At 47.6% G+C, this 24023-nt stretch overlaps 1 protein-coding gene across 1 annotated transcript in view; it reads left to right on the top strand.

Moving 5' to 3' along the window:
* The window catches only part of LOC6538149, a 38891-nt gene that overhangs the window by 13248 nt on the left and 1620 nt on the right, over positions 1–24023 (top strand). Inside the window, exons 10-28 of the mRNA XM_002098647.4 lie at positions 950–1537; positions 1626–1809; positions 4772–5049; positions 5523–6071; positions 6480–6637; positions 6792–7413; positions 9396–10076; positions 10684–10851; positions 10943–11232; positions 11598–11679; positions 11823–12716; positions 12798–12991; positions 14925–15173; positions 16107–16470; positions 16717–16854; positions 17019–17281; positions 18615–18789; positions 19939–20188; positions 23434–23702. Of these exons, the coding sequence (XP_002098683.1) occupies positions 950–1537; positions 1626–1809; positions 4772–5049; positions 5523–6071; positions 6480–6637; positions 6792–7413; positions 9396–10076; positions 10684–10851; positions 10943–11232; positions 11598–11679; positions 11823–12716; positions 12798–12991; positions 14925–15173; positions 16107–16470; positions 16717–16854; positions 17019–17281; positions 18615–18789; positions 19939–20188; positions 23434–23702 (6396 nt within the window). The remainder of the gene's footprint in view (positions 1–949; positions 1538–1625; positions 1810–4771; positions 5050–5522; positions 6072–6479; positions 6638–6791; positions 7414–9395; positions 10077–10683; positions 10852–10942; positions 11233–11597; positions 11680–11822; positions 12717–12797; positions 12992–14924; positions 15174–16106; positions 16471–16716; positions 16855–17018; positions 17282–18614; positions 18790–19938; positions 20189–23433; positions 23703–24023) is intronic.

Genomic DNA, 24023 nt, shown 5'->3' with positions numbered 1-24023 from the left:
CAGCTTGTTTATTGTGCAGATTATTTTACGAGTGTGTTTTCGCCCAGCTCTCTTGAGCAACTGGAGCAAGTGGAGCATCCGAGGCAATTCGGGTGCCGGGACGGGGACGCTCCTCTGAGAACTCTTATTGAACATTTGTGCACTCAAGTGTGTGGCCGGGCTCTTTGTGCATTCTGCAGGGGACTGCGAGCGCATCCTGCCGAGTGCCGAATACCGAATCCAGAATCCAGAATCCAGAATGACGGTACCACTGACAGCCTGACGGACTGGCTGACAGAGCTTTGGGGGGTTTTCGTTTTCGTGGCACCAGCTCGCACATATATTTGTTTATTTATTATTTTGACAAAGCTAAGCAATTTACTAAATGGCACTGTGAGGGAAAACGTACATCAACTCGAGTAGAGTCGGCAAACAATTGCGCCAAAGGACGACAGACGGATCAAACAGAATCAAACCGAGAAAATGTAATAGCATGAAAAGAGCTTAAATGTGTGCCTACATTCACATCTATTGATGAAGCTTTGAATTTCGTATTCCAAACGTAGTTGCAATTATGGTTGACTGTGTTTTCCCAGAGTTCAAAACTTGGTAGCCCGCATTTTTCGATGGGCGTTGAAAACACTTAAACTAAATAATACTTTTGCAAGAAAAAAACTAAATATTAATTTAATTATTTTATTAAATTAAATGATGAAATCAAATAGTTTTTTTAATATTTTGTACATATATATATAATATCGTACGTATTTTCAAGTCCATTCCAATCAGTGGTGGGCTTTTCATGCCGATGGCCATTTTCTTCAGTGTTCTACCTTGCGGGCCAAATCGACTGGGCAAACCGCATCTGCACGGGCATTCGAAACTGCCAAACTGCATAATGAAAACTTGGCTCACTTTTTGATTTACAACGTGCCGTCAACTGACTCAAAAGCACTTTGTCCCCTTGCAGGCGCAGTTTCTGGCTGAACTTTTACATCTGCTCGGCGACGATGATGCGCGGGTGCGGGAACACGCCGCCTGCTGTCTTTGCCGTTTTATAATGCAAACGGCGCGCCAGGATCCATCGCAGGACCAAGGAGCAGGAGCAGAAGAAGTCGATTTCGAAGGCAATGGCAACGTCAATGTGGAAACTCAACAAACTAATTTCAATTTGCTGTGGGATTTTTTCGACTATCGCATATTTGGCAGCATGTCCGTGACGTTGCGTAATTTATTCCGGGCCAGTTCGACGATTGTGCCGCCTCTGGCTGAGCTGGATGCATTGGCCACCTTCAGCTCAGCCACAAGCCACCCCGAAACTGGCAGCACGTCCGGCTCCTCCACATCGACATCTGCCTCATCCGGAGGATCCGCAGCGGCAGTCTCCGCGGCGTCGGCCTACTTTGAGGCAAGTTACGGCATCGGCATCGCCGAGGGGCATGTTTTTGCGCTGGCATCCGCGTCCCAACGTCAAATCGCGCAGGAGGAAAAAGTTTTGGCCAAAGTTTTGTATCGCTTGACAAATAAATTGATGACGCTGAATGATAAAAATGTGCAGGTAAATATTTGTGTTTGCCAATCGAACGGAGCCACCAAATCGAAGTGAATCGACCCAACCAAACCATCCCAAAAATTTCCCCTTACAGTTTGGCATAATTTACGCGCTGCGAGTCCTGCTGAGGTACTTCAATTTCGTGGACTATCAACAGGCCTGGCTGGAATTCAATTTCGTTGAAATTTGCATTAGCTATGCCTACTACAACAATGCAACAGCTGCGGACCTCGGCTGCCAGGCCGATTTGATTGATGTGATGGGCAAATTAATGGCAGGTGAGTGGACTGCCTGCGGATCACAAAAGGGGTTACTCTGTTATTTCCTTGCTGGCCCAGTGCCAATTCCAAACCCAAACCCATACCCAATCTCCATATCCATATCCACCAATTTCCCAATTTCCAACCATCTTAACCGACATTCACATTCAAATGCCGCATTAATTCATGGCTAGCTGGTTGGTGTGGCTGATGATTTCTCTGGTGCGCCTGAATGCCCTCACGATATTTGTGATATTTCTGATATTTCCGATATTTATTGGATTTATTTGACTGGACCGTACGCAGTCGACGCTTTGCGGCTCGTTTGGCTAATTTAATTTAAATGGAATTACAAAAGCAGTAATTTTTAGTCTCAGACTGCATATTTAATTGCATTATGCTGTAATGAATGCTGTGGCAACGTTTGCATAAATCATTTTAATTAATTGTTTGTCATTAAATAGATTTGCATAAATATTTTCATGCTGCGGTGTAAGTGACTGGGCGCAGTCTATTTTTTTTAGATGTTATTATTTTTAAATTTAATCAAGAAAAAGGGGAAATTAGCATAAATGGTTTTAAATTTCCGTTGCACTTAATGCATATTTCGCTACCAAAAAATAGGCAATTAACTATGTCGAAACCCAATACAAATGGCAGTTTGGACGACTTTAAAATACACTTTAACTATATAAATCATTCAATTGGCGTGGTTTCTACAGATGTGCCCGTATATAAGGCAAAGAATTATTTCTGGCGCATTTTTCAATCGAATGTTTTTGATTAAAAAGTACCAACATGTTGCACTTAATAGGCTTACGACCACACTGACTAGCATTAAAAGCTAAAACTGCATTCCGCATTCATTCTCACACTTTTTTGCCATGCAACTAAACGTTTTTAATTTAATAATTCTGAACAGCATTATTAACAAAGTGCAGCTACAAAAAAAAACCAGCAACTGTAGCAACATCAACAACAGTTATGCACATAGTTCAGTAATAAACATTTCAATTCAATTTGCGAAATGTTTATTCCATGGAATGGAGCAAAAAATGCTAACAGAAAACCAAACTTCAACTCAATTTCATTAGGGCATTTCACATCGAACCCAACCTCTGCACTTCATCGCATGCATTAGGATGCCATAAATTTTAGGACATTGTGCTGCATAAGGATGGGGAATGGCGACAGGCGCTTCATTATTTATCATGCTGGCCGCGTATTTGCTGCGCGCTAATGTAATCCACCATAATCAAAAAGTAATTAAATTATTAATAAACCATTAAATGTTAAACAATTTTTGTGTCAGTGACGCCGGCTGCTGCCACACTCCCATCCCTTTTACCCTAAACTAGAACACTTGCCATGCCCATTTGAATTTGCATTCGCATTTGTGTCGCTTGCATGCAATGTGCATTCAACAATTTAATATTTAAGCCGCTCGTACTTATGTGGCTATGTATCCGTGTATACGCGTATCCGTGTATCTGTATCCGTATCCGTGTGTCTATGTATCCGTGTGCCTCGCATATCTGGACATCGATTTGAAAACAGAATCGCCAAATGTTTTCCGACACTCTCGCGTGCGCTTCATGATAAGTTTTGACAGTTGCCAAAATGTATGCAAATAGTTTCCAATTCATGCCCGGAACCAAAACAAACAGCCAGCGAAATCCTTTAATTGTGACCCATGTAAATTCACAGTTCACCGATGGCTTAAAGCCATAGAGCCACCTGCAATCCATTGGATTTCGCGGCATGTGATGGTAGTTATATAGGTCTTAGTAGTGCAGCTACATCGAAAAACCCCGTAGATGAAGATATAAAGTGTAAACTAATACAATTTGTCTTGATAAATAATCCAAACATTATTTATTTTGCCATATACATTACTCGATTGCAAATATTTATAATTTCCTCACCTCTGGTTGTATGCAATGTTGCATACAGAATAAAGTGCAGCTTGCTTCTCTAATTTCAATGAATTTTGGAGATTATTACGTTAGAATTTAATGAATGAGAGTTTGAGTTGTACTGGACTGTGTAGCAAGCTTGAAGCTTCCGATAATAATAAATGAATTTTAAGAGCCCTAGGGAATCATTTATCACAATTGTTCGTGTATAGACTTGTAATATGGTGCGGTTTAATTCATCTACTTACATATCGTGAGCGGAACTCCCACTACCTTTCTGTGGTGTGGCCTCATAATCGAACGCTGACCTGGCGCCAAACTGGGAAAACTGGGAAAAATAACTGAAATGTGCGATAAATAAATATAAATTGGTAACGGAAGAATGGCGGCGTCTCATTGCGATTGTGCGCAATTTTCAATTAATTAGTAAATGTAATGCAAACGGCGATGCGGGACTGCAGGCTATCCACTTGCACATTGTGGCACCCGAAGGGGTTCTTTAAATGGCTCCCTTAACACTTAATTTTTATAAATATTTATGCGCATACAGTTTAATTTATTTGCAAATAGTAATTTTTTGCATTGCCATTTCCTTTTGCAGCCGCCAAATACAAATATATATTGCTTATTGCCACTGAATACTGAACGTTTGTTGCATTGCAATGCATTGTTGACACATAAATTGAAATGTTGCGTGCCGCACACACACTCACATTAATTAACGCTGATAAATCATAGCATACTTTGAAGCGTTTTCCGCTTGTTACCTATGCAATTTTTGTTTTAATTTCGCATTATTTTGCCGCCTTTACCATTCCCACATACTCGTATATACACATATCCACATAAACGTGTATATCGCCATGAAAATCCCATTGAATCGTGCATTTTTCAATTGCAAATCCATTAATGCGTTTTTCATTTTGTGAGCTGCAATTACGCCGCATTTGTATAATTTTAAGAGCTCGTTTGCATTTTAACACAATTAGCCCAGGTGGGATCACTTAATTTGCCATTAATAAGCCCCGCCACTGCCACCGCCACCCATCATTGCATCATTGCAGGTGCCATGCTGAGCTCAGGTGAGCCGAACACCGCCCATCTGGACTTTCTGCTGCGTCACAGCGTCAAGATGCTGAACATCTACTATCACCTGGTCACCAATCAGCGCCCACCCACCACTGGTTCGCAGTCGGGGAGCAGCAGCTCCAAGCCGCCCAAGAGCGAGCTCTTTGCCCGCGAACAGCCAGCGGCATCCCATCAGGCACTGGGTTACTTTGCCGGCGATTACGTTTACATGAAACTTTACAACATTTTAAGAGGTGCTAATGACAGCTACAAGGTAAGTCAGACCACGGACTCGCAGATTCCGAGCCGGGAACCGCCATTAAGTCGCTGGTGGCGCCGAAATGGCAAAAGTTGCGCGGCACGTGCACTGAGATTTCCCAAGCATCCCAGCATCCAGCATCCCAGCATCCAGCATCCCAGGATTCGGTTCGAGATGCAGCTGCTGATGGAGATGGAGATGGAGCTGCAGTTGGATGCACGTACAGCGCAATGCGCCGTTTTATATGCAACACTTTCTAGCGCTGCCGCAGCAATGGCAATGAGTTGTAAAAATTCAGCCCGCGACGAAATGCAGCCAACGTAGCATCCACACTTGACTTTTGCCACTCGCAGCTCAAACAGAAAACTTCTCCACTCGGAGTGACTTAATGTGCGGGTTGCATTAGGTTGCCCCCACACCGCATCCGCCACTTACTCCTCCACCTGCTGGATAAGTAACTACATTTTTGTTCTAATTCTCCTCCCCAGATAACCATAAATCAGGAAGCCGGCAGCTTATTAATTTGTCTCCTGAAAACCTGCCTCAACGCATTGAGCCTGTGCCTGGAGGGCATGGCGAGTGCTTCGCCACCGGAGCTGAAATTAATCGAAGAAATACTCCACTATTTGACCAGGCTCATAAATTATGCGCCCGCCGAGTGCGTTGCATGTCTGCGGCAACTGTTGAAATATTTATTCGCCCAAAATTATGCCAGCCAAGTGCGGCTGCAGGCATCGGCCATCGGTGAAAATGGCAGTGGAATTGGCCACCATGCCGCCTTCATACGTCCCTACTTTGCGGCCAAGGGCAGGGGTCATGGCGCCGGCACCACATTGTTGCCAACAATAAATTCAAAACCAGCGCTGGCGGTATCCCAGCGAGGGGCATCAGGCGACGCTCGCCAGCCAATTGATGTCGGCCCACTCCAGGACATGGGCATGCTCTTTGTGCACGGCCTGCAGCCACCCACTCCGCCGGCGGGCGACTCTGTCCGGCTTATAAAGCTATTCGAGCCGCTGGTCATATACTGTCTGACGGTGAGTACACTCGGAGAAACATTTCTCCCATTTCAGCTTGATTTTAAAAGGATGTATGAGTAGTGAATATCCGTGGGGATAGGTATTTTCGTTAAAAACCATTGTTATGTATTTGCGTTAGCCATTGGAAAATGTGCAATTTTTTTCACTGTATAAACGCAACGGTAGCCAGCGATGGCTAATTAATTTTAGTTGTAGCCAATTTGTTTGATTAAAAATGCACAGACACGAGTACCGACCGACCATCCTGGGGAGCAGTCCTTAATCTCATACGTGTGTGAATGTGAGTGTGTGCGCGGCTGGGTCAGAGTGCAACCATTGATATTTTATTAATGGCAAAAATTTGCCGAGCACTAGTATGCCTGCATGTAACATGTTCCCCAACTCTGTGTTTTACCCTTTTCCCAGCTCTTCATGAAATCCAATGCGCTGATACAGGCGCCCATTTTGCGATTACTTTCCCAACTGCTGGACTTGAATGTGACCTACAGCATACTGGACTCCAAGAACGTAATATTCGATCAGGTACTCAGCAATATGGATCTGATTGAAGGCGGAATAGATAGGTGAGTGCGGACTAGAAATAAACCTGTAAAAATAATATAAATAAATATTAGTTAAGTTTGTAACTGCTATAATTTGCCTACTTTTTAATATAAATAAATATTAGTTAAGTTTGTAACTGCTATTATGTTCCTACTTTTTAACCTGTAACTCTAGAAACGCCTTCATCATGGTGCCGCCCATGCTGAGATTCCTGGTGCAGCTGACGCACAAGAGCGACCGGCAGCTGATCACGATACCCAAGATCATCAGCATCACCAACAATCTGCTGGCCAACGGATCGGTGCGCGAGGTAGCCCTGCTGGCCCTGAAGACCCTTAGCTACGAGCTGTTCTTTATGCACAGCCAGCTGGAGGAGGCGCTGGACAACGAGGGCCATAACTCAGGGCGAGCCGCGTGCCAGAGTCCTTTGAGTGCGGCACCCACGCCGGAAACCAGAGAAGCCCTGCTGGCGCAGCGACGCGAACTGGACACCCAACGGGAAGTGGTGCTGGGCATGCTGGAGAAGTTCATCGAGGCACGGCCGAGTCAACAGGTCCTAGCCCTGCTCCTGCTGTTCGAGCGGAGTGTGCAGCAACTGGACACGCCGCCGTATCGCAGTGCCCAGGATGCGGACGCCGTGTACGGAACGCTTTGTCGAGGTCTCTGCTCGCGGCAATGGCGTCTCCACAACGTTGGAGATCTGCGACTCCTGGAGAGCTGTTTCCGCAACAATGGCAACCATGTGCTGGCGGACAGCAAGGGATTCCTGCAGCTGCTGCAGCTTTTCATCGAGCAGGTGGGTTAAATATGCAGTGGCCTAAGCTTGACAAGGCACTCAGCCAATTCACAGCTGCCCATCAAGCCCTCAATTACGGCGTGCATTAAGACTCCGGCAGAGCTGTGCCCTGCTACTTCCGCCCGTCCGTCCGTCTGTCCGTCCGTCCGACGGCTCTCGATTGAACTCATAAATATGCGAGAAGCCTGCTTAAATATACATGCCCACACACACTTGGAGGCGTCAAGCAATTTGTAATATTTATGAATGCAGACAGAAACTTAAAATCCAGCCCGACATGCAAATGAACGTAAAGCTGTCTATCAGCCGCCGGTTTGGCAGGCTGCCAATGCAAATGACATATGAATGTCCTGAGTAGGTGTCATCGGGCGTGCCTGGCATCCACTTAATAATATAATTGAAGTAATGCCACAAATTACAACACTCTCAGTTTGGCAACGATGGCCCCGTGCGACTTAACTGGTACTTAGGGCCCAACGCCTGCAATTGCATAAATTGAACTCGATGACATTAAACTGCCGACTGGCAGATGTTCGAGTCCTAAGATGACGTCCCATTGTGGCGATGTCTCATCACTTTCCATTCACGCCTCACGCTTTCCATCGAAGAATCAATGCTCACAGGACTTTGTCTGCAGAGTTTAAAAGCTTTTCACCCCCAATAGCCCAATACATACAAAGGCGTTAGCCAAACACCTGTAGGCCCCTTCTCTACCCTCGACCCTCGATGCCCGATGCCCGATGCTCATCAACGATTTGTCATTGCCGCCTTTCCGTTCGTCTGTCCGACGTTTGCAACCCTTCGCATTTACATACACACGAATGCACTTAGTTGCAGTTACGGGGCAATTTTTTATTTGGCCCTGCTGTTGCTGTTGCTGTTGGTGTTGCCACTGCTGTTGCTGATCCATGTGGCGCTGTAGTTAATGTGCCACATGTCGTATACGTGACATTTTTAATACCTACGCTTCAACGCCGCACATTTTCAACTATTAATGCGCATTTAAGCTACACATGCATTAACTGTCGGGTCTGTCTTCCATGGTCGTGCAGCCCGTGCCTTTAGGGCCAGCCACGCCCCCACAACGCCCACCCCTCATAGACCAACCAGTCAAGCGTTATGCTACAGTTAAAACCAACTTAATTACGGAGTCTCACTAGCACAGCTGGGCGTGTGTGTTGGTTCAGCGGGTTCTGGTTCTGGGGATCCAAGTGGAGTACTTGTCGTAGGCAGAGTCAATTGCATGTGAGAACTACTCCACTTGACTCCCGTGCATCCACGTGTCTAATGGCTTTGGCCGTTGGTCACCCAACTCACAGCCCCCAATCGCTCGTATTAATGGCAAACTGACACTTTACTGCCGACGGCAATTCATCTTCATGTAGCCTAGCTTGTAAGTTATGCGCAGAGCTTAAAAACTTTAACTAATTATCGTTTATTTAATTTGGACGCATGCTTATAAAAAAGATGAGACGGTTGGGGAAATTAACAGGGTTTACGCAGTCTTTGCCGCTCAGGTGGCATGAGTAATTAAGTCTGGCCTCCCACTCGTTTGCGACCGGGTGTGTTTATGTGGGATGCAGGTGAATAGTTTATGGCAGCAGCATTTTAATTGAAATTGAAATTGCACCGCAACTTAAATAACATGCTGCGTGTAAACATTGACTCGAGGAGGCACGCGATCTGTTCAGCAAAAAGCAAAAAAATATTCTGTTTGAAATGGGTAGCACAGCCAATGGTAACATAGTGCAATGGTAGTTCCGCCACATGTGCGGAATGGGTAGGAAGGTTGGCAGGATGGGTCTGTGTCCTAATTACTGCCGGAAAATATGTTGATGTTGGCACTGGCAACTTTGTCACACAAATTTATGCAAACTTTCACACTTTACTGCACTGGCGGTCAACAACGAAAGGAGTCATCAGCCAACGTACTTACGTTCTCTCTTCTCAAACCAGTCGCTTTTCTCCATTTTTCGTTGCAGGGCGTTGGGAACTTTGGTGATTTAGCTCTGGCCATGGTTATGCTGTCCAACGTAATCCTTAAAACGGAGGAGATTTATCTAGTGAATCACATTAAACTTTATTTGAAAAATAATCCAACGGCCGAGCGTCGTCTGCAGGCACTGATGGGGCCCAGCTCCACATCGGCAGCACCTCATTGGCAGGACGAGGCACCATCGACGTCTTCGGCGGCGGCAGCTGCCAGAGCGGCCGCCGCATCCTTCTCCGCCAGCCGCTCCTCCATCAGCGAAATTAACTATTTCGCCAAAGTTCTCAGCGAGAAGCTGCTCGCCTGTTTGGACGTCCTGCTGGGCCTGGAATCGAGCACATCCTGCCACGCCTACAGCCAGCTGGCTGGGCGCTTCGTGGATGCCCTGCTCAATGTCTGCTGTCGCTCGCGGCACAAGGATGCACTTCAATCAGTTTTCCGTTTGGTTTTGGCCGAGTCTGAATTTCTCTGCAAATACTATAGCCTGCTGTTGATGAGTGCCGCCGGCCAGGGTGGCTCCCACTCACTGGATGCCGTGTTGCTGGCCTGCCTGAGGCTGGTGCTCGCCATGCGGCTGGAGGAGCCGGTGGCCCTTTTGGAACAGGCCGCCCAGCTGCCGCTGAAGAGGAACTTGCAGCGGGCTTTGCTACGCGAAGTTTGTCGTGCAAGTGTGGTAAGTGAACTTAAACAAATATCAATATAATGAATATACCTTAAATAATAAGTAATGGTTAAACAATAATTTTTAATATTTAAACCAAACTACATGCATATTTAAAGCTGCAAATATTTTGTTAAACTCGAGCATTTGTTAGCGAAGTTCTTTCTCCCAGTGTTGTTAAGTAAAGAGCGGGCAGCGGAGTAATGGCGAATCAGACACATTAGTTTAATTTGAATTTGGCAGACGACAGCGTTGCCGGGCCGCCAACCTCCCCACCAATTTCCACCGCCCCTCCTCCGGATGCCCCAACCATATACGACAATGCGAATTTTTCCAGCTGACAGTTGTCGCACTCGCAATTTTGCGGTTCACCGCATCGGGTTTTTGGTTTCGGCTTTGGTTTCAGTTCACCGTCCCGCCGGCGACAGTGAGCCTTTAAACGGTTGGCTTACTTTAAGCACAGTTCATTGGCGGGCATAATTTTAAACGATTGCCACTCGAGCATGCGCCACTTGTTGGATAATGGCACAATTCCAATCACCATCACCCACCCAACCCCATATCAATTCGCATTATTTGCCTGTGAACCGAACAAATCACGATTGTCCACTAATTGCAGGACTGCGATTGGAGTGTGCAACAAGTGCGCCGTCTGTTCGAAGGCAGGTATCTGAATTTCCTAATTGCTGACCACTTGGAATTCATTTGCGAGCTATGCCAAGAGCGTCCCGAGTGCGGCTCATTACTGCAGGTGGCCTTGTTCCGGAATGCCCATCGATTGAGCAGGGTAAGTTGCCGATGACTTTTTGCATAACAAAGCCCATTTGCCAGCTTTTGTGTTCGTCCTTTCAACCGGTGTCCTTCCAATTCCCCGCCAGCAATCCATTCGCATCGTCCTTCGGCTATTGGGACGTCTTTGTGAGCCCGCTGAACGTGAAGCCTCCGGAGACGTTGGCAGCGATGCGGATCCCACCCTGCAGGCCCTGCAGCTCCTAAGTCGCCTGCACCAGCTCCACGATGGAGAACGCTCGCTGCAGTTGCCCATCGAGCGGATGGCCCGCCGGCTGAGCGCCCAGAGTGGCCAGGCCGCCAGGAACGTCATCTACGAGCGTCTGGTGGAAGGCGACCTGGCCGGCGGAGAGGACCAGGACGCCCTGCGAACTCTGCTGTAAGTAATTCACCCCTCCAATTATTCAACCCGGGCAATGGCAATTTATATTCAGTTCATTACATTGCTGCACATTAGGGTGGGTCAGTTTTGTAAGCACAAGGAAAGCGTATAGAATCTATTTGGTTTGTTATATTTTGTAAAAAACCATGTTAGTTCCGGAAATATGTAAAGACTTATACATTCATTATCATTACATTTTTTAATAAACAACTCGATGCACCCTCGCCAAAGTGCAAAGTGGTTTCCCTGTCTTAACCAACGAGTACCCACTGAAAGCGAACCGAAGAGTACTCCAAGTTCGGATCAAAAGACTCTCATTATCCTCCATGCTTTTATTTATGTTTCATTGCTTCGCATCGCAGACTGAAGGACTTGGAGTGCCGCCAGGACAATGAGACTGCAACGCCGTCGCGCATAATTGATGAGAGCTGGCTCTTTGCGCAGGTAAATGGGACAAGCACTTGGCCATTATGGCATTGCCACAGCTAATTTGTTGTTATTTTTTTCCCTTCCCCGCTTCCCTTCGCTCTATTCCTCATCCTCGATATACCTTTGACAACGTTTTTCCTTCCTTCATCCGGCGACAGCTAATCAAATTCGCCACCCAACATGCGGATGCCCCGCAGCAGCAGAAGCAACTAATGCTGCTGCTCCTGGAGATCCAGTCGGAGCCCAAGCTGCAGCGCCTGCTCCGAAGTCTGGGCAGCGAGCAGGAGGCGAGGCTACTGCGCCATGCCATCACTGGTTCCCTGGCCGCCATGATGTCCGCCTTCCGGCAGAAGTGCATCCAGCATGCACCGCACATCAACTACATGCAACCACCGCCACTGGCGCGCGTATCCTGCGCCCTGCTCATGTCAAAGGTGGCTGCCACAGAAGCCAGAGAGGCCACAAAATGCCGAAATCCACCCACCGGGGAGCAACTGGATGTGGCGCGGGCGGTGGGCGCCCTGATGGCCTGCATTCGGAATGCGGAGCAAACAGCACTCATCTACATCGATGCCCGGCTGATGGAGAAGTTCGTGGCCGAGCACCTGCTGCGCCGCGAGCATCTGCCGCAATTGCTGGCCTACCTTGGCTGGCTGGCCGGAGCGGCAAAACAGATTTTGGCCATGCCAACACGACAGGAGTCGGAACAAGACGCCCTGGGCGTGCTCTTGGCCACCATGGATGCACTTTTGCAGGAGCCCCGCGTCTGGCGGGAGCTTAATGCCAGTTTGGATCCCTTACTGCGATGCGAACTGCTCGAACTGCTGGACTCTGTGGCTCGGTGCATACTGCAGGACACCATTTTCTATCGTCGGCACCGCCGGGACAGAAACAAGGCCAAAGGACCGGCACCGCAGGCCATTTTCCTGGCCAAATTGATTGAAACCCAAATTGAAATCGAGTCCCTGGACAGCGGCAGGGTCTTGGCAGGCGTCGAGGACGCCCGACTGCAGTTCGCAGGTCAGGATCTGGCCCGATTCCAAGTGGCATTGGTAAGTGACAATCGGCTGGTCATTTGTCAGTGCGACCCAGGAGCACTTTCCATTTTCTTTTCAACCCCCTTCTCCCCCCAGTCGCTGGTGGCCTCCATCGGCATCTCGCTGCTGCGAACGCACCAGTTTTATGCCTACGCGGTTACTCCCCACGAGCTCATCCAGCAGCCAGGCGACCAGCAGCTGAAGCCGGAGCAACAGGCCGATGGCAAGCTGCCCTCCATTCCTGTGGACAGCCTGAGCGATGTGGATGTGCTGCGTCAATTTGTCAAAAGGTGAGTGTGAGTCCGGTTGAAATATGAATGGCCGCTTTAAGATAAGAGGGCTCTTTTTTCCCAACAAGTTAAGTTTCAGTTCTACGCCTTAAGCTGTGATTTAATGGCAGTTTCAAAATAAGTTCATAAAAATAATTGGTAAGCATTATTTCCATCCATCAGCTTGTGCTGACCACAAGTGTATTTATCGTACTGGGCATACTGCTAATTAAAGCCGCTTATCTTTCGGTGCTCACCTTAAACCAGTCAAGTTGACACCTTGCCTCTGGGCACTATTGTCCGCTTCCCTTATCAATCGACCAGGCTCTGTTGCATTGTCCTGGCTGCTGCCGTTACTGTTGGTGCTAGTGTTGGTGTCGCTCCTGTCGTTGTCACTGTGTCCGGTAACAACAAGCGGAGATCGGAGAGCGGGAGCAGCAACCAAGTTGCTGACAATGCTCTGACAGCGGTGACGAGCGCATGGCAGCTACATGGAGCGATGATGAGGACGATGGCAGCGGCTAAACCGCAACTGGAAACATCAACATCCTGTTGTTCTATTACAAGCACAAGCCCGAGCACAAATCCAAACATCCAAACATCCACATACACATTCACACATATGCGAGAGTGCGGGCCGTAAGACTTCATTGTCATCGTCATTGTCCTTGGCTTGTTTGCCTCGTCCTTGTCACTTGACAGGCTCCCCAAGCCGTTATAGCTATTGCTCCATTGTTTCGATGGCAGTCGTCATCATTACGCTGTCAGCCGAATGGCGAAAGCTGAATCGTCATCAGCCAGGAATTGGGCGGAATAATTGTGCACGGCTAGATGTCTGCGGCAGTGGTTGTTGCTTGTTGGCTTGTTTGGTTGTTTGGCTGTCCGGAGCCTAAAACTTGACTTCCCCACCAGAAGTATGCATACTTGCACTCCGCTCGCACTTTGTCGCCCCAAACCGGGCGGCAAAGCCAATCCAGTTCTGGCTTTGCCCAACCGACAAGCGCACAAACATCATAACCACATCAGCAGGGGAACTGGCGAACTGGGGAACCGAGCAACCGGGCAACCAGCGGAGCTGCTTCAGCGGCAGCGAGGAAAGCTGCGAGGATGATAACGACAAAATCCCCAAAGGGCTGACGGAGCGGAACATCAACAACTCTATTAGACGAAACTCCGCGCAGGATCAGCATCAGCATCAGCTTCAGCATCGCTGGCATAGACATGCATTTTGGCCATGAGGAGCACTGGGGGATGGGTGGTGCTGGTGGCGACGATGTGGGTACGTGGGACTGTGAGGATGCAGAGATGTGGGGATAAAAGCTGTCTAAAAGACACAGCGCTGCAGGAAGAGCCGCCGACGAGGCAGCGAGCGATATAAACAAATTATGAGCAGCAAAGTGAGATAAATGCATGTGTGCGTGTTGCAGATGGCTGGCAACAAAAGGCACGTCATGCCAGGATGCGGATACGGATGCGGATGCGAATGCGGATGCGGACGGCTGCCTCTGCTCCAGAAACATTGTTGCTAATTGCACAGAAACCACCACGATGCACAGCAGCACCCTATCACCCCGGGCTCCACTGCAAGTGAAGGGTGTGATGCCTGATGCCTGATGGATGGTGGATGGAGCTGCCGCTTCACCGACTGCCCAAAGTAATCGAAGACTAATTGACATTTTAGGCCTGCTCACATTTTACTCTACATGGCATATGTATATATATATATATATAGTACATATGCATATGTGTATATGCATACGGTGGCATGTATATTGCATATTTTAAATATTTGAAGAGGCCTGGACTAATTGAATTAAAATTTCAAGCATTGGCTGAAAACATTTTATGCAGAAATTTGCAATTTTCAATTAATTACTTACACACACGCACAGCAGCCAGCCGACTATCGGTAATCAAATTGACACTCATAGCCACTTTGGATTCCGGATTGCAGGCTCTCCATCTTCGGATTCACCACACGGCAGCAGTTCGAGGAGTACTTCATGACCTGCCTGCTGCTGATCAACAAGCTGTACGACGAGCACATGGTCGATCAGCAGGAACAGTTCCAGATCAAGCAGGTCTGCCTCCAGGCCATCCTCGAACTTTTAATGACGTACAAAACTTTTCCCATTGTGGGCCTGGCCAACGGACAGTTCCATCACACGACTCGCTGGCAGCGCATCACTTGTGACAGCATTAGGTGAGTCCCACTTCCACTTCCACTTTCAGCAGCTCCAGTTCCAGTTTGGGTACGTGTTCGGGTTCGGTTTTGGGGTGGAAATTTATGAAAATTAAAATTCACAGAGCAGTGGATAAAGTTTTTAATGTGTAAATGGCAAAAAGTACAAATTAAATGCTGGCAAAGTTGAGTCTGCAAATGAGCGTGTATATCCTGTGATTTTCCTGTGGCACATATTATATCGTTCCCCATTACGAAAAAATCCTTCAACTTTAAATGCACAACTAATTTGTTAACATGGGAGCGGTGCGGCCAAAAACAATTTGGTAAACAAGTTTTCGGATGCTTTTACAATGTCTGCGTTTTTAATTAAAAGCGACAAAAAGTCTTTGTCGATGGGACCACGGATATTGCATATATGTATGTATGTATGTGGTATAGTATAGTATAGCATAGTATAGTATAGTGAAGTATAGTTATAGCGTGGCGTGACGCGAGCACATGAATTATGAAAATAATTTTAAAAGTTAACAAGTGCCAAACTCTTTTTTCATGTCTCCTGCTCGTCGACGCGATTCAATTGCCTGGAACGGCAAAAACATGAGTGAGTGCCAAAGCTGAAATATCAAAAACTCTGTTGACAACCCCTAGGAAATTTGCGAAATACATATTTTCCGTATTAGCTGCCCGGCAATGGCTTTTAAATGTGTGCTGTTGGCTCTTCTGGGTCTGGGTAACACGAAACTCTGACAAATCCTTGTCGCCCGATGTTGACTTTATAAATTAGTTTTTAATTACAAGCAAATAGTTTTTACTTGCCATTCCGTCTGCTCTGTCAACAGGGCGTATGCGTCATTTAGTTGATAGCAGTTTGCAGCAATACACCACCGACAAACCGAACTTTTCCCACACATCCATCACTATTGAATATAAATATATGTATACATATTTCAGTTTGAAGAAACTGCACAAGGTGCAGTTGCTGGTGGAGGCGTGCAATGTCTTCTATCAGCCCAATCTGGAGCGGCAGCTGGCCCACGACAATGTGATTGGCACACGCACCTTTGCGCCCAATCAGTACGATCTCAGTTTCAGCTGGGCTCAAATGGAGGACCAGGCGGCTGCTGGAATGGGTGTGGGTGTGGGAGTGGGCCTATCTGGCGGGGAGCAGACAAACACGACGGACATTAAGCAGTCCGGCGATGCGGATGTGCCCGACATGGCAATGCGCAACTATCGCCATTTTACGCAGCTGTCGGGAATTGACTTTCGCAGCAGCACGCAGCTGGTCTTTGACGTACTGCAGCAGATGATCGAGGTAAGTTCTGTCAAACTTTTACGGCCAGTCACGTCCTGTGCATTGCCAGCATTCGCACATCGCAAGCCTCACCCGGCCATTCGATGGGTTTTAATTTGATTATGCAAGCCGCTTCGCGGACATTACGATGCAGCCGGTTACTGTGTGCCTTTTTGGGCGATCCTTGGGGGCTTTCAGTTGGCAGTGATTTCATTTGCAGCTGCAACTTGCCATAACTCTTTTGCAATTCCCTCCATCCTTTGACAGCTGAATCACATCCTGGTGCTGCCCAATTTGGTAAAGTTTTGCGAGATCTGCGAGAGTCGCGACCACATCAAATGGATTAAGGAACGCTGCCTCAAACTGCAGGAGCAGGTGGCCATGGACGACACCATTTCGCATCAGGTGAGTTTTGATAGTGAAAAGTGTAGCAAATCTTACTGCCTTACTGAATTCCTCTCTATTAAGCAACTTGTTCTGGTTGTATCTTTAAACATTGATGTTTCTGTTTCCTGGTACCACTCCGCCGGTCTATTGTTTCTCATGCTAATGCTCCCTGCACTTTGCAGCACATAATCTACTTACTGTGCCGCAGCCAGGCCCTCCTGATCCCCAGCCTGGGCGAGCTGCAGGCCCTGTGCTCCTTGATTGGCAACGTCTACTTAAAGAGCACGCACAGCTTCATACGCATCGCCACGTTGCAGGGGCTCCTCTGTCTGCTGGAGTGCTGCAGCAAGACCAACACGACAATGGGACGGCTCAGTGAGGAGCTGGCATTGTTGCGAGCCCTAATTGTGGGCTACATCAATCGTCATGGCATCATTGATGAGAGGTGAGTTCCGACCCTCCAAGCAGGTTGTTGAAGCTGGGTGGGGGTAGCTGGTAGGTGAGTGTGTGGTATGTGGGAAATAGGAAGTCGGAATACGAAACACCGAATCCGGAATCCAGAATCCAAAATCCGGATTCTGCTGTCCATAATTTGCCTCTCTGCGCAATTAACAACCCCTCATCCAGCTGGTACATCGGCATTATCAGCCTGTTTGCAGTGCCCCCGGATTGAATTAGAAGTGTGTCTTACTCGAAAGCCGAAAGTTGGAAGCCAAACCCGGTACCATCTTCAATTGAAACTCATCAACTCGACTTGACTGGGCTCCCCGGGTCTCCAAACTCCAGCGACTGCGCTGGCATGTCTATATCTGTACCACAGATCCACTCACTAATGGCAAAAGTTCTCATTTCGCATTAGTTACCTCGGCTCATCGGCATCTGGTCTCTGCGGTCTGATGTTCTGCTGCTGCTGGATCCACCTGGCCGCCACCCCTTTTGTTTTGGGTGTTAAAAAGTTTTCAAGGACTGCGCCGGAAGCAGCCACAACCGTTCCCCCCCCTCCTTCCTGGGTAAGGGATATGCTGGCAGAGGAAGTTGCCATAATTCGACAACGTGCAGTACATCGATGAACCATGGCCATTGAAACTTTGCCGCTGCTTGCGATAGATTTTCCAAAGTCAAAACCAGCCTCCGATCAATGGAGCCATGGTGTTGTTCGTGTTCGTGTTTGTGTTCGTTTTTGCATTGCATTTGCTTGTTTATGCTCGCCAGTAAATTCTAATTATTGGCTGAGCAGCTGCCTCCTCGTTCGCGGCTTTTGGTAAGGAATTTCTTGAGTTGCTTTTTGTGCTCTAACTAGGCTGCGGAAAATGCGTCAAAATGTGAGCTTTAAGCGGAGGAGTAGGAATAGAAATAGAAAAAGGAGTAGCTGGCTTTGAAGGGCAAACAACTTTTATTGCGCATACGCAGCGTATGCCAAACCAATATGCCAAAAACCTCAGCGAAAATTGCAGCACCCAAAGCGGCAGTGCAACTGGTCATAAAATCAATGGATGGCCCTGCGTTTGGGAGGCACGACCATGGCAACTAATCAGCGTGCAGGCGGAGCTCACCCGAACTAATTATTTTGTAATTTTACGCGCGAAAAGCAATAAGGGAGTGCAATTGGGGGAGGTGGCCATTTTGGCCATTGGCCACGGCATTGGCGGATGCAATTCTGCGGTAGTCAGACTTCTAATTAATTTAGATGGAAACATGACCGGCACAGCAGCTGCAGCTGCAGCAGGAGCATTTCGTTCTATGTACAATGAGTAAACATTTCTGGGTTATCTTTGCAGCCCCCTGCCGTTCAGCGTGGAGCACACGAAGCTGGTCTGGACGCTCAATTACAGCCTGATCGAGTGGACATCGAAATTCGTGCCGCAGTGTCATCTGTTGTCAAATACAATAATTGCGGCCAACAATTTTCTGAAGACGACCACCAACGAGGAGCTCTATCTGTGCGTTCTGCATGTGAGTACAAACGGGAATGGAAATGGGTGTGTAGGATAGGATAGGATAGGATAGCGGCGTGGAAGGACTTAGCATGCCACTTAAATGGTTGTCAGCCTTGTCTAGCCGCCATCAGGCCACTTACTAACTGTCAGCCGACTAGCGGGCCAGCAAATCTGACTGCCATTGACCGGGGCGAACGTTCCCCACAGGCTGCGATGGAAACCTCGATCCCTTGACTGGTGTGGCTTAGTCCTGGGCAGCCCACGTTGCGCTTAATTGGTTTTTTGATTGACAATTTTCAAACGGCTACGGAACTGTCAGCCGTACGGGTGAAAAGCCACGCGAAAGGACCGCAGCCAGTTGCTGTCATAACTGGCGCAGTAGCAGGAGCAGGAACAGTACCAGGAGCAGGAGGAGGAGTAGGAGGAGGAGCCAATGGCAGTAGCCAAATGTTTATTGGCCTTGGTGGACGCACGCACACATGGCAGCCCGTTTGCAAATTGAGCGTAATGAAAAAGAGTAGAGCATTTTGCATTTTGTTTAAGCGTTGTGCACATACGTCTGCTATATGAAAAGAAATTCCTCAGTTGGCGAACGTAATTTGCCAGCATTTAATATAGAGTTGAGATTTTAATTGCAGTTTACGAGTACATGGCAAGCGGCAAGTAATTAAAAACTGTTTTTGCACTGCATATTTCCGGGCGTCGTTCGGTCGAAAATTAAATTCGACTTTTTAAGCAATTTATGAAATTTGCACGCAATTCAATTGTCCCATTTTGCTGCTCTTGCCGGCCATGATGTCCTTGTTGTTGCCGCTGCCTTTTGCTTTGATGGCCGCCACTCGGAATCCGAATCGGCATTGGAATCAGCATCATCATCATCAACATCATCGTCATCGTCATCGTCGCGAGGAGAAAGCGGGAGAAAGCGCAATGGGGCGCAGCGACAACAGCGGCCATAACAATAACAATTTGCCACTCAATTAGCGTGGCCATTACTGAAAAACCCACTTATGTATGCAATGATAAAAATTCAAAAGCGAGTCGAGAGCCGCCGCGCATTGCTATTTCTATGAGCTGTCCTTGTCCATTGCCTTTATTTTTGCAACTTTTTATGTACGTGTATATGTTGCTTATTGTATTTATTTATCTCTTTGTCCATTGACAGGGCCTGGAGCGCATGGTGGTCAATAGTGGAGTGCGGCCGCCTCCTGGCATTCAGCCTAGTGGAAAGGACTCCGCCGCTGGAGAACCGAACGCCGGAGTCGGAGCAGCCGGATCCGAGGCGGGAGTTGGCGTCGTGGTCACACCGCAGATGCGACATAAAATTGAAAAACTTGCACTCGAATTGCTGAAAATGGAAAATGAGAAATTTTCGATTCCGGCATTGAAATTGCTTTTGTCCTGCATGTATGTGGGTGAGTATTCGGCTGCTTGGCCCCCCTCCCAAAGAAAATAACAAAAGTAATACCAAGATCAAATAGGGTAGCAAAGCGAAGGGAAAACGAACGAGCAGAGGGGGAGGGGGAGGGGGCACGGAAATATTTCGTAATTTCATTTAATACCGCATGGGCCGCGAACGGGTTTTCCGCTGTTGTTATAAGAAAATTGAGCAAAGGGCAAGTGCTTGGGGGGATGGAAATTCCCAATTTCGAAATGGCAGCGTGAGGAGCGAACCATTTTAAAAGGGAAACATCCTGACAGAGGGCGGCATTAGGCGGCAGGACACTCCGGCCAAATGAACTTTACTCCCCTTACACGCCCCATGTCCTTTATTTGGATGCTGCCATGTCCGATTTTAAATGCGCTCGCTACGATGGCCATGGCGCACTTTGTGTGTTTGCGGGTCAACAGTTTGGCGCTGATCATTATGGCCATGAATGCATTGCGAGTGCGAGTGCGATTGTGGGTGTGTGTCCTTGCCAGAGAAAGGCTAATTGCTGTCGCTGGCCGCCGTCAGGACATTCCGCCGACTGTTGCGTATCTCGGCCGTCTCTGCTGGCCAACAATTATCCCTGTTGCTGTTATTAGCGCAATTCCAGGACAATTATTATCGTTTCAACTGTCGTGCGCTCATTTCGCCTGTGCTAAAACGTTAGTTCACTGGTTTTTCGGGTGCACAAGTTCAGTTTTTGGCATTCAATGCTCATAAATAGGTATTCGTTTAAGCACAAACTGTGCGCGTCATTTGCATAAAGTTTATCTGAGTGCGTCCTAGAAAGCTTTAGCCAATAATGTTGACACTGCAAAAAGTGCTAGACAATTTTAGATACCTATTATCCTTAAATACAACAAGCGTTCCAGCATATCCATGGGTTTTAATTGTCGTTCAGTTTATTAGCTGGTGCTCCAGCTTTAAGGTACATCGATGCCTATGGAAATGGATTGACTCGATGCGGGTCAATCGTAATCCGCTCAGTCTCGTTTCATTAACCATTCCTAGTCCATCGATTTCTTTACTCCACCACGTTCCCTTTTTTCCATTCTCTAACTAGAAAAAATAACAGCCATTTTAAGCATTGCAAAAGAATAAAAGATAGACAACTGCCTTCTTTTTTGCATACACTGGCTTTGGGCTGTGCCCGGCCAACCTGCTGTGCGTGGTAACTTAGCACAGCTTTCGACTGGGCCACTCCTGGCCAGAAATTATGCAACTCGCTCCACAAATATGTCGAAGAATGCCAGCGGCGGAATGGGGGAAATGCATGTGTGGATGTGGGCGAAATTGGAAGCGGAGCGTTGCGTATTTGCCTTGCACTTTGTCAGTGCACGGGATTGCCAACTCCCGACTCCCGACTGCCGACAGCCGACTGCTGAGTCCCTTTTGCCATGGCCACAGCACGCAAATCCTTTGAGAAACGTCAATGTTTGTGAAGCAAGCCATTCGCGATGCTTACTTCTGCCACTAAATGGCAGCAACTGCCTCGATTTTGGGCCCTGCTGCCGCAAACACCGCACACTCCACACACACTCACGCACACACAGACCACTCACAAATCTCGAATATGGCCAAACGGGCAGGATCCTGGCTTGGGACCCAGAGAACGACCGTACTGAAACGCATCCTGGCGGAAGTTGGCTATTGCTGGGCACGTTTTTTTTGCTCTTTTTCCGCCTGCTTGCCTTTTTAAAGCGTTGTGGGCTCCACGCGAAAATAAACAAAAGACCGCGTCGCCGAAGACAATACAGGTTGCCCAGCTACCCACAAAAAGCATGGAAAAATTGCAAAGTGAAGGCTTAAACAAAAAAGAAGCAAAACGGCAAAACAGGGAAAGTCGAGGAAAAAAAAAACGTATATACATTTGCCCTCAAAGTTGCAAAACGCAATAATAAATATTTGCGGCAATATTGGTCACCCAGTTGGTGGAAAATGCTTGTCAGCCAAGGGACAGCGAATCCTTGCCACAAAGGACACTCTTTAAATAATGGGATTAGGAATGCTTGTTTCTGTTTCGTTTCATTGGTTTAGTTTGAAATTAAACAAAAGCTTTTAATATTTATTTTATGCCATTTAATCCGTTCAGAAGTGCGACAAAATTACGCAAAGCTTCCTTTCATTTAGCTAGGAATCCTGATCAGAATATAGAATCTGAGTAGAATCTATAATGCCGACCACCGGTTTTATATAGCAAATACCTTTTTTCGCCGCTTTTCGTCGTGTTTAAACTAATTTTAGAGTTTGTTAGGTTTTTCTTATTTTTCCGTGCATTGCCTGCGGCATTCGTGGCGCGCATAATTGTGGCCAGTCGCCGGGTAGCACACCCAAACTCCCCGTGCACTTCCACAAAAACCGCCTCCCCGGTCACTTGGCCATACTTCATGCCCGTTCAAAGCCAGCAACAACAATGCCAAAATTGGCAACAGCCAGCCAAACAAGCTGCCCGCAGGCCAACAGCCCCGACCAACAATGTTAAGCTGCAAAACAAAGGCCAAAGCCAAAGTTGGCGCGGCCAGAAGGCGGCTGAGTTGGGTTACGGGTGCTTACGGGTGGCTTTCGGTTAGGAGTGGGTGGCCAAGCTGGCCAAGTTGGGCAGGCTGGCCAGGTGGATCAGCTACCGCTCCACTCGCATTGTAAATAATTCGATGCCGCTAAGCCACACTAAGCAGCACACGGGCTGCGGCTTTCAGCGGTCTCTGGTCTCTGGTCTCTCGTCTCTGGTCTCTTGTATATGGTATCTGGTATCTGGCCGTCATCATTTTTCACCTGGCCAAAGGAACGCACATTTATTGCTGGTGACCTTCTCCACCAGGCTTAATCGAACAACTCTAATCTATGTGTGGGCAATGCTGCTCAGCTTCTACTTTTGGTTCCGCTTTTTTTTTTGTTTAGTTTTCAATTTGATGCTTGCTTCGGTTATGGGAGAAAGTTTTTGGCTAAAAGCATCGGTGCTGGGAAAAATCCATAAAATTTAAATGCAAATTTATGTACGTGTGTGTTCCGCGGGAGAATCAGTGGGCCAGTGGAGAGGAGGGAAAAAGGAAAAAGGGAAAAAAGGAGGGCAGTGACAGCAGTGGCGTGTGAAGGACCCCGAGCATGTGAATAATGGCCATCGGCATTTGGCTTGAAGGCTGCTTTGTTAATTAGAAAGTTTCACTTTCTTCCCTTCTTCTGCATTCTGTGAGTGACTTACGTATTTTTCATTCCATACCATACCATTCTCAGGCTCGGCTGCCCAGCTGGAGAACACGGAGCTGTCGAATGGAATTGTGCAGGATGACCCGGAGATAATCGCCCAGCAAAACGATAAAGTCGATATACTTTTGCATTGTATTAAATCATCGACTCGAGATGCCGCCTGGATTTATGGACAAGTGCTGTGCCAAATTATTCGTGATTTAGTGCCACCGAATGAAATATTGACGAAGGTCATAAAGGAGTTTCTGGCCATAAATCACCCGCACTGCGATGTTATTGCCATGATTGTATATCAGGTGAGTGCTGTTGGCCAAAGATCTAGCAAAGGCAAAAGGTAAAGACGTTGGCCATTCGTGCGTGGTTGCTTCAAACACACGCACACACACTCGGATTCCCATGCTGGGTTCCATTTTACGAGTCCCGGATCCAGGACCTCGTCCTTGTCTGAAGACCGGAACGGAATGGGGCCAATGCAGCGCTAATGTTTGCCCTGGCCACAAGTCGAAAGGGTAAAACACTCGCCAACTCCCCATTGCCCATTGCCCACTGCTCAGTGCCAACTGCCAACTGCCCACTGGTCTCATGGTCTACATGAGTGTGCGTGTGCGACTGTGGAA

This window comes from Drosophila yakuba, chromosome 3R (assembly GCF_016746365.2).
Source record: "Drosophila yakuba strain Tai18E2 chromosome 3R, Prin_Dyak_Tai18E2_2.1, whole genome shotgun sequence".
In the NCBI taxonomy this organism is placed as follows: domain Eukaryota; kingdom Metazoa; phylum Arthropoda; class Insecta; order Diptera; family Drosophilidae; genus Drosophila; species Drosophila yakuba.
The sequence above is the reverse complement of the archived record's forward strand: the minus strand, read 5'-3'. Positions and strand labels throughout refer to the sequence as shown.